General features: G+C 50.6%; 1 protein-coding gene across 2 annotated transcripts in view; it reads left to right on the forward strand.

Moving 5' to 3' along the window:
• Positions 1-596: 596 nt before the first annotated feature.
• LOC119576415 (centaurin-gamma-1A-like) overlaps positions 597-10,533 on the forward strand; it is a 139,890-nt gene continuing 129,953 nt past the window's right edge. For both annotated transcript variants that reach the window (XM_037924110.1, XM_037924109.1), the window contains exon 1: positions 597-1,675. In XM_037924110.1, the coding sequence (XP_037780038.1) occupies positions 1,570-1,675 (106 nt within the window). In that variant the 5' untranslated portion in view covers positions 597-1,569. The remainder of the gene's footprint in view (positions 1,676-10,533) is intronic.

Here is a 10,533-nt window from a genome sequence, read left to right on the forward strand (position 1 = left end):
GGGGAGCGCGCGGGCCTCGGTGTGGGTTGATGCTGCAGTCACTGGCCCGAGCTCAGACGCAAGCAAGGAAGCAAGCAAACGCACCTGCATGCACTTCCCGTCGTTTTCCGAATCATTTGATCCTCTCCGAGCTCGGGATCGGCGGCAGGTGGTGGCCCGAGGGGGCACGGGGGAGGGGGGAGGGGTCGGCTGCGTCTGTCTGTCGGGTTGTTGCTGATTATCGCCGTTTTCTCCTGCATGATAAAGATGGAGGAGGAGGAGGAGAGAAAAAAAAATGGTCTGAGATGAGTCGAAAGCGCGCGTGCGTCGTGGGGACGGGATGGAGGGGGAGAAGGGAGGGATAGGGAGTTGAGCCCTCCCGTATCCCTCTATCACTCCTCCCTCCATCCTCTCCCATGGAAGGAGAGAGAGAGAGAGAGAGAGAGAGAGAGAGAGAGAGAGAGAGAGAGAGAGAGAGAGAGAGAGAGAGAGAGAGAGAGAGAGAAGAGGGGGAAGGGAGGGAAAAAGGGATAGGTAGGACGGTGGGAGGAGGGGTGAAGGGAGGGGAAGGTCTGGCCGGGCCCTCGCTGGTGCGCCTCTCTGACTCAGCGCCTGTCAGTCGTCGCCAGCGAGTGGTCGCGGGCGGACGTGCGTCTTGAGCTCTGTACCCGCGCGTGGCTCAGCTTGGAGGCTTCAACCATGAGTGAGGAGAGCGGCCACTTGTTCGCCCCCGTCTGCCGTACTGCGCGTTTCTGTGAGCGGTTCCCCATGGATGGATAGTTCGTGTTTTGCAACGAAGGGAGAAAAGTGCGTACGCGGTGATTAGAGGATCGAGTGTGTGTGTTTGTGTACATAGTTGAAAAGAGGGGTTCGGATACTGTCGCCCAAGAACGACCCTCCGAAACACGCATCTTTATTTGGTCGGCCCGCGCGGATTTTCGACCTTGCAAGCCCGTGCAATAAGGAGGGCACCGCGGAGGATATTTGCAACCAAAGATTCCCCTCTTGAGAGAAAGGGAAGAAAATAAAGAGAGAAAAGAGAGGCTGCACTGAGTCCATGTGAGGGACACAGACAGCAGTCGTCCCTTGTTCCATTCTAGTCACACTCAGCGGGAGTAGCGGAGATAGTCAGCAGACAGAGCAGGTTATTCCTCTCTCTCTCCTCCTCTTTGCCGCCCACCTGTGCAATTTCCACGCCCGCGTTTCTCTAGTCAACACCCACCACGCCCATCAGAAACTACCCCCCACACGCCCCATATCTCCTCGAGTACCCACACGTCGCCCTCAGCCTCACCTTGAGTGTATCCCCCCGTTGATACGTCGAGTGTGCTCCAAATATTCTAGTCTCTCCTGGCGTGAAGCTGGTAACTCTTCTCCTTCGACGAGGAATTATAGAAAGGAGAAAAAAAGGAACCGAATTGCTTTGTGTAATAGATGAAATAGTTTATGATTATAGATAAGAAAGATATTATAGTTAAAATCATATCTGACGATTATTTAGTTACTCTTAGTTCGTGCGTGGTGACTAGTGACTAACGTTTAGCGATCGCGTTTTAAGACACTAAGAAGATAAAAAAAAAGATCGTCACGATGAAATACGGAGATAATTTCGTGCGTTCCATGCGCCGCTCTCTGCGCATTAAGAAGAGCAAGAGCGTCACCATCACCAACAATAACACCATCAAGAGGAAATCAGGTAAGGACACTATCGCCAGTGTATGAAGATGTGTCACCGTGTGTTTTCCTAGGGGTAGTTATGTGTAGTGTGTGTGTGTGTGTGTGTGTGTGTGTGTGTGTGTGTGTGTGTGTGTGTGTGTGTGTGTGTGTGTGTGTGTTTTTGTTTGAGTGTGTGTGTGTAGTGTGATAGAAAGTGAGATTGATTTCGCCACACCATCCTGTATGGTTCATTTACGTGCGCGTCGTGAGTATCGGAATTTCACGTGTACGCATGTGTGTCCATGGCAGCGGGGAGTACGAGGGAGAAAAATCCAGTGTAAAACATCAACGTATCTTTACTGACCTCGAACACGCGAAGTCACCGCAGGGGGGGGGGGTTACGAGCGATGTCATAGGGGATTTGGCAATGGATTCAATTATTTATCTTATCGTTTTCTTTTTTCTTTTCGCTTCCTTCCTCACTCACTTCGCTGGTGCACTTCTCTTGTCGCCTCTCATTTCATCTCTCTCTCTCTTTCTCTCTCTCTCTCATTCTCTCTCTCTCTCTCTCTCTCTCTCTCTCATACTCTCTCTCTCTCTCTTCTCTCTCTCTCTCTCATCTCTCTCTCTCTCTCTCTCTCTCTCTCTCTCTCTCTCTCTCTCTCTCTCTCTCTCTCTCTTCTCTCTCTCTCTCTCTCTCTCTCTCTCTCTCTCTCTCTCCATACCTGTCATCTATCACTCTTTGTCTCCATCTGTCCATATCATTATCGCAGTCGCTATCTGTCCACGCGATTGCAACATGGAACTGATTCACCATTTAAAACCATCAACCCCTGTATCGGCCCTGCCCTCCGAGCAATCAGCTCTGTTATCTCTCTCTACCATCGTCGAGGAGACACCATGCCACCATACAGACGCACAGTGAACCATCGTAGGGCGTGCGGGCGTAGAGGCGACCTGCGTGCGGGCGGCGTCAGGGTGGAGTTCTCGCAGGATAATCACTCACCTTGGGCACAAGTGTGGGAGGATGCCATTATAAGGACTGCCTGGCACCGTCTGGCTTGTTCTATCTCTGTCTGTATGAATGTCCGTCTGTGTGTGTCTGTCTCTTTGTCTCTGTCTCTTTCTCTGTCTCATGTGCTCTTCCTGTGTTATTCTCTCTCTCTCTCTCTCTCTCTCTCTCTCTCTCTCTCTCTCTCTCTCTCTCTCCCTCTCCCTCTCCCTCTCCCTCTCTCCCCCCTCTCTCCCTCTCTCCATCCCTTCACCTACAAGAAGAAAAAATGTAATATATAGTATGGGGTAGAGGGAGAGGAAGGGGGGGGGAGGAGTGTTTTTTAACGTTTAAATGGGCCTAAGCCTTTATGTAGGTGTTAAGTAACGCGTTGAAGAGGTTTTTGTTATTTTGGCAAATTTGTTTTAGCCATTGCTGATTTTCAGCTTTGTTGTCATTGTTAATAAGTTTAGCAAGTCTTTTGTCATTGAGCTTGATCGTAATATACAAATATATATATATATATATATATATATATATATATATATATATATATATATATATATATATATATGAATGAATAAGTAATATATATATATATATATATATATATATATATATATATATATGAATGAATAAGTAAATATATATATATATATATATATATATATATATATATATATATATATATATATATCTTTTTAAATATAATATATGATCAGGGTGATTCTCAGAATTTAATACAGAAAGCGTGTCTATTGAAATATTTGATTATTTGTATCTGTGCTCATATATTTTGTCGGTCAGATGAACTTTCATTACACCTCTAATTTTGTCCAACTAAAGGTGATAACGAAGATAATGGTATCGAGGTTGATAATAATAGCCGCCTCGTAACGACGTTCGAATGGCGTTTCGCTTTCCTTGCGTAATAATGAGGATAATGTTGATGGAAATGGAAACTCGGGATGACTTTGGGACTGATGGAAAGGTAAAGACAAGCAGCTTCGTTGGAGATAGCAACGGGGAAATGATGTGGTAATGATGGTAAATGATAATGATAAAATAATGGTGATGATGATAAACAATAACAGTAATCGTAACAGTTGGGAGAATGGTAAGGGTAATTATAATGATGACAATAATAATAGTAATGATGATAATGCTGATGATAATGATAATAATAATGATGATAATAAGTGTAATAATGATTATATTTATGATAATGATAATAATAATGATAATAGTGACTATCAAAATAGTAGTAATAACAAGAAGTAAGTAGTAAGGATGAGAATATTAATGATAAGTTATAAGTAGTAAGATAAAAATAGTGATAATTAGTAAGAAGTATTTATGGCAATGGAATAGAAGTAGCAGAAACACAATGGTTCCATCGTGCAGCGTGGGTCACCCATATAAACTCTACGGGACGGCCCCGCCACATTCCATTTAGAGCCGCGTGTTTCCCATTCTTCTCACGGTCGTTTATGCTGTCCCGGCCACCAGCGGCGCGCCCTTCTGTCCCTTCTGCGTCACCCTGCGGCTCTGCGCTCTCACCCTACTGCTCCCCTGCCAACACTTTCACCGTGCTTCTGCCTGCGAGCACTTATTGTACCGCGAATGCTACGGTTCTGCTGCTCGTTGGGATGTCTCGTCTTCACTCTGTCTCTTTTTCGCTCTCTTTCTTTCGTCCTTTCTTTGTTTCTCGGTCTTTCTGTCTCTCTCTTCTCTCTTCTCTCTTCTCTCTTCTCTCTTCTCTCTTCTCTCTTCTCTCTTCTCTCTCTCTCTCTCTCTCTCTCTCTCTCTCTCTCTCTCTCTCTCTCTCTCTCTGCTGTCTGTCATCATTTTTCATGAGCTGCTCGTTCTTTTAGGGTGATTGGGCGATGAAAAGAGGGGTTGGTGTAAGGGGGGGGGGGTTAGTAAAGGGGTTAGGATTGTCGTAGGATTGTCCTATTGTATTTTATAAAAATAATTTTCTTATTACGGCGTTCTCTATCTTTCTTTCCCATTTTCTATCTCTTCATTCAATATCCTTCTGCCTTTCTTCTCTCCCTTACTCTTTCCCTCTCCCGCTTTCCTCCCCTGTCGCTCTCTCGCCGTCTTCCTCTCCCTCCTCTCTAGCTCTCCCTCCCACTCCCTCTCCCTCTCCCTCCATCCCATCACTCTCCCTCCCTCCCTCCTCCCTCCCCATGAGAGATGTGTTGTTTGTTTTGTTTTTGCTCCGTTTTATGCCGTGTTATTGCCAGGCGCGTATTGTCTCTGCGAAATTATGTTCGTTGTTTGACTGCCAAGATTTTTTCCTCAGCCACGAGATGGGAGACTGCGTTATTTTCCTGTTTATTTTCATTCCTCCTTTTTTTCCCATTTTTTCCATTTTCTTCCTCCCCCCCACTCTTTGCAGCGATTGGGGAAGGGGTGGGGGTGGGGTTTTATTCGAAACTCCAAATCGAAAAGAGAATGTATTTATTTATTCTCTTGCCAATAACCTGCCTAACTGGATTCGGGGAAGTAATGGAATGTTAAAAAAATATATTTGTTTGTCTTGTTTTTTTTTCAGCCTTTTGTTATTTCATTTCTCGCTGTGCGTATGTTTTTTTTTTCTTTTTTTTCTTTCTCCAAGTAAGGATAGCAGATGGGGGAGTTGGGGGCGGTAGGAGGGGGAGGGGAAGGAGAAGGGGAACGGTGGGGGTAGGGGGGTATATGGTGTATAATGTTGGTGGTGAGGATAGAAACAGAGATAGAGGTAGGGATAGGGATAGAGACAATGGTAGAGATAGTGATAGGGCCCGCGATAAGAAGGGGACAGACGCAGGGCTAGAAGTAGGGATAGGGACAGCAACGGACGGCGACCGAGGCTCCAGCGGCCCCTTATTGCACGCTTGCCCCGCCGTCCAGGGAGGAGAACCAGCCGGATGCCGCGTTGAAATGGATGCTGGGGGCGGTCGTGGAGGGGGAGGGGGGAATGCTCTGGGGAGACGGGAGGGAATGGGTTGGGATGGGGGGGAGGTGAGGGGGGAGTAGGTTAGGGTGGGAGGAGGAGAGGGATGGCTGGACAGAAGGAATGGGCGAGAAACGGTCATGGTTGCAAGGGCAGAGGCAACGGGACCCAAGCAGAGTCATGCAAGCACACGAACCCCCGAGGCAAGGCAAAAGCGCAACGTGGGATGGTCCGCGCGTGTGTATGGAGGGACAGTTTTCTCTGGATTTTCTTTTTCTTCCTTTCTTTTTTTTTTTCTTTTTTTTTTACTCTCTTTCTCTTTCTCTGTCTCACTCTCTCTCTCTTTCTTCCTCTCTCTCTCTCTCTCTCTCTCTCTCTCTCTCTCTCTCTCTCTCTCTCTCTCTCTCTCTCTCTCTCTCTCTCTCATGTACCTGGGGAATATGAGAGGAGGAGGAGGAGGATAACGGTAGGAATTGGGTAGGAGGAGAAGTAAAAGAAGACGATAAAAGCAGAAAATGGGGATGAGGGATGAAGAAGGAGAAGGAGGAGGAGGAGGAGGAGGAGGAGGAGGAGGAGGAGGAGGAGGAGGAGGAGGAGGAGGAGGAGGAGAAAGAGAAAGAGAAAGAGAAAGAGAAAGAGAAAGAGAAAGAGAAGAAGAAGGAGAAAAAGAAGAACAAGAAGAAAGGGAAAAGAAGAAGAAGGGCTAAAAGAAGAAAAAAATAAAGAAGAGGAAGAAAAAAAAGATAATGATAAGAAGAAGAAATGGAAGAAGAAGAAGAAGAGAAAGAATAAGTATAAGAAGAAGAAAAAAATGATAAGAAGAAGAAGAAGAAGAAGAAGAAGAAGAAGAAGAAGAAGGAGGTGGAGAAGAAGAAGGAGGTGGAGAAGAAGAAGGAGGTGGAGAAGAAGAAGAAGAAGAAGAAGAAGGAGGTGGAGAAGAAGAAGGAGGAGGTGGAGAAGGAGAAGGAGAAGGAGGGGGAAGGGGTAGGGGGCAGAAGTGGGAGTTGGAGAGGAAGTTTAGATCGCGGAGATAAACTTGGTCAGGAGGACAGAAAGCTATTAGAGGGCGGCGTTAGTGAGGAAAAGATGCCGGGTTGCAGTCATCGCTTTCGTCGTTAATTTTGAGAAATGATTTTTGCTTTTGTTTTCTTTTCTTAGATGTGTTATTAGATGCGAGGGAGAAAGAGAGAGATGGAGAAGGAGAGATAGAAAGAGAGATGTGGAGAGAGATAGAAAGAGAGATATGGAGAAAGAAAGAAGGCGAGAGAAAGAGAAAGAATAAGAGAAAAGAAAATAGGAGGGTCAGAGAGCGAGAGAGAGAGACCCCGACCACGCGAGGGAATGGCGGGTGGAGGGAGCAGCCCGGGGCACTCACACTTATGACCCTCAGCATCCGGGGCTCTTAAAACCTACCTCACACTCACACGCTCTCTTTCCTCTCATCCTCTCATCTCTTCCCATCGCTCTGTCTCTCTCTCTCTCTCTCTATCTCCTTCTCCCACCTTCCCCCCCCCCCACCACCGCACCCACCGCGAGCCGCTCTTCGAGAACAATGGCGCCGCGATCGCCCCAACTCTTTTCTCCGTCGCTCTGCCCCGCGTCGCGTTATGAATGACTTTATGGCTTTCGCTCACTCGTCCTCGTCGTCCTCGTCGTCGTCGTCGTCGTCGTCGTCGTCGTCGTCGTCTGAGCCACGGTCTGCGGTCCCGTCGTCGGTCTCGGGTCTGCCTCGTCCTCCCAGGATTTGCGATCTTCGGTTCTGAAGAGTTGGGGCGAATCGGAACGCCGTCGAATCAGGAGGATAATGATGATGGTGGTGGTCATAATAGCGATGATGAGGATGATGATGGTGATGAGGATGATGATAGAGATGATAACTGAAGAATGAACTGGAGAAGTTGAGTGTAGATGACACATTCAGATGCCGAACGTGCACGCGAGCGGGCGTGGGGACGGCCTGGGCGGGGCGAGCGGTCGGGCGGACACCTCGAGTGCGGTCCGGTGATTGACACCCCCGTCTTGGCACGCGATGGGCGCTCCCAAAACGTGCCCCTCGCCGCCCCGAACCCGCAGCCGGGTGTGATGGATGGGCGGCAGACGGCCTGGCACATGACACCACGAGACGTCAACGGCGTAGTTATGGGGGAAGGGGGCAGGGGGAAGGGGGGGAGGTCTTATTGCGTGGCGGAGGTGCGGCCGCGTTTGTGAGGACGCGGGTGGTCCCTGTCGATGTAATTTGTATTGGGGGGTCGAGCTTATTACTTTCTTAACCTTGATGTATATGTTCTTCCTCCCTCCCTCCCTCCCTCCTCTCTCTCTCTATCTCCCTCTTTCTCTCCCTCTTCCTCCCTCCCTCATTCTCCCTCCCTCACTCCCTCCCTCTCTCCCTCCCTCCCCTCCCTCCCTCCCTCCCTCCCTCTCCCTCTCTCTCTCTCCCTCTCTCTCTCTCTCTCTCCCCTCTCTCTCTCTCTCTCTCTCTCTCTCTCTCTCTCTCTCTCTCTCTCTTTCTCTCTCAAATTATCGTTATCCCTTGAAATCATTACCGGGAGAATCGCCTTCACACGCCAGCGCGCGCACCCGGGATAAACGTTAAGATGCCCTGACCTTGGCGCCGTGACTTTCTCTTGCTTTTCTTTCCGTATATGGCCGAGATCCCGTGATGGATGAGGCCGAGTGCATTTCAGGGGGTATATTTTGATGCGCGGAAGGGGGGTTGGAAGGAGGGGATGGGGTGGAATGGGAGGTGGGTGGGGAAGGGGAAAATGTGGTGGAATGGGAGGTGGGTGGGGAAGGGGAAAATGTGGTGGAAAGGGAAGGGGAAAGGGAGAGGGAGGTGGAAGGGGAAGGGGAGGTAGGAGGAGGACGGGAAAGGGAGGGTGAGGGTGGTGGGAGAAGGGAGAAGGGGGTTGGATTTACATAAACAGTCGTCCGTTTCCTTATTCCTTCGGGTTGTCAAGTCCTGCAGGATGCGACAGGAAGCCCCCGGGTTAGACGGTGCAAGTTTGACCCAGAGGCGCTACTTGGGATGGGGGTAAGGGCGGAGGGAGGCGTGTCTTGTCCCCCTCCTCCCATACCCAACCCCTCCAGCCTCTCTCCTCTGGCCTCGGGGCAGGAACGGCAGCAGCACACAGCACCCGACCGGAAACCAGCGCCCACCTCTCCTCCTCCGGGCGATGTCTGTCGGCGGCGCAGGCGGAGACAACCCCTGGAAGCCGCGACCAACAGGGCTCCGGTCTCGGGCGGGGTCTCCCAAGGTCACGGCGCACATTAGCCTACGCCCCAATCCTTTCGCCGTATCCTTTTCGCTGCTGCTCTGGTCCTAGACCGAGTCCTCGTGCCCCGGGCATTGTCCCGTGCCCCCAGTCGCCCCGTGGGACTGACCGACGGCGAGACCGCAGGGAGTTTATGGGCGTCATAACATCCCTGTCTCGGCTCGTCTCCGCGGCGTACATGCGTGAAAGGCGTACAGGGGCGTGGGGTGAGGGAGGTGGGGATGGAGGGGAGATGGGGGTGGAGGGGAGATGGGAGTGGAGGGGAGGTGGGGGCGGCCATCTCGCGTGCTTGCGGGAATTCGATGGCCAGAGAAGCAGGTAGATGATTGCCTTGTATGGCTGGTAATGACGGGTACTTGAATGCAGGGTGTTAAGTTCCCGTGTGTTCGGTTAAGGTGAGTGAGTGTGGGGCTAGGGATGTGTAGTCCTAAGGTGCTTAAAAAAGGGTGAGAGTGAAGACTAGGTTCTGGTGAAGTTCCGGAAAGGGTGAAGAGGAGGGGGGGAGGGGGATTGTGTGCGAGAGAGACCTGACCTTGACTCCTGGCTTGCAACCTGCATAATGCATCCTTACGGCCCCTCCTTCCCGTCCTCAATCCTCCCCTTCCTCTCTCCTCCCCTTCCCACCTCCTCTCCTTCCTCTCTCCTCCCTCCTCCCTCCTCCCTCCTTCCTCCCTCCTCCCTCCTCCTCTTCCTCCCTCCTCCCCTTCCTCCCTCCCTGCTTCCCTTCTTCCCTTCTCCCCTCCTTCCCTTCCCCCCCTCCTTCCCTTCCTTCTATCCTCCCGCTCCTCCTAACTTACCCTCCTTCTCCGCCTTTCCTTATCTCTCCTAATATCTCTCCTTACTCCCACTGTGCTCGTATATAAGGCTGTTAACACGGTCACCTACATCCCTACTTTCGCTCATCCCTCCGTCAACCACCGTCCCTTCTCCCCCGTCTTCTCTCTCTTTTCTACTCCCTCTTTCCCTCTCCCCCCTCCTACTCCCCCTTCTCCTTTTCCCCCTCTTCCCCTCATCCCTCCTTCCCCCTCTCCTCCCTCTTCTTCGCCCCTACTTGTCACCTCCTGCTGTTCCTTCGCTCGTGTGTCATTGTCTCGTTCGTCGCGTGAGAATGTCGTGGTCCCCGGCGCGCCGCATTCCGTCGACTTGTCAATCATCTGATATTTTTCTTTTCTCCACCTCCTCCTCCTTCTTCTTCTTCTTCTTCTTCTTCTTCTTCTTCTTCTTCTTCTTCTCCTCCTGTTTTTTCTCCTCCTCCTCCTCCTCCTCCTCCTCTTCCCTCTCCTCTTCTTCCTCCTCTTTCTTCTTTTTCTCTTCATTCTACTCCTCCTCCTGCGTGTGCCTGCGTTCGTGCGCGCGAGCAGGTAATTCCGTCCGCCCTCTCCCACGCGCCGCCTGCTCCTTCGGCACCGGGTCGTCGCCAGCCCCTCATGATTGGCCGCGAGAGTCGTACCACGCCAGGCGGGAGAGGATGTTCCAGGAGCAGTGCTGGTTGCCAGGCATGGCTCGCTCTCCCCCTCCCCCCTCCCCCTACTACTCCCCCTACCCCCTTCTCCCTCCTCCTCCTCCTCCTCCTCCTCCTCACCCTCCTCCTGCTCCTCTTCCCCCTCACCCTCGTCGCTTCGGATGGCGCTGTGCTCTAGTCCTGCTTTTGTTTTTTTGTTGTTTTTCTTTGTATGTTTCGTTTTATCTTTCTT

Source organism: Penaeus monodon, chromosome 8, assembly GCF_015228065.2.
Source record: "Penaeus monodon isolate SGIC_2016 chromosome 8, NSTDA_Pmon_1, whole genome shotgun sequence".
In the NCBI taxonomy this organism is placed as follows: domain Eukaryota; kingdom Metazoa; phylum Arthropoda; class Malacostraca; order Decapoda; family Penaeidae; genus Penaeus; species Penaeus monodon.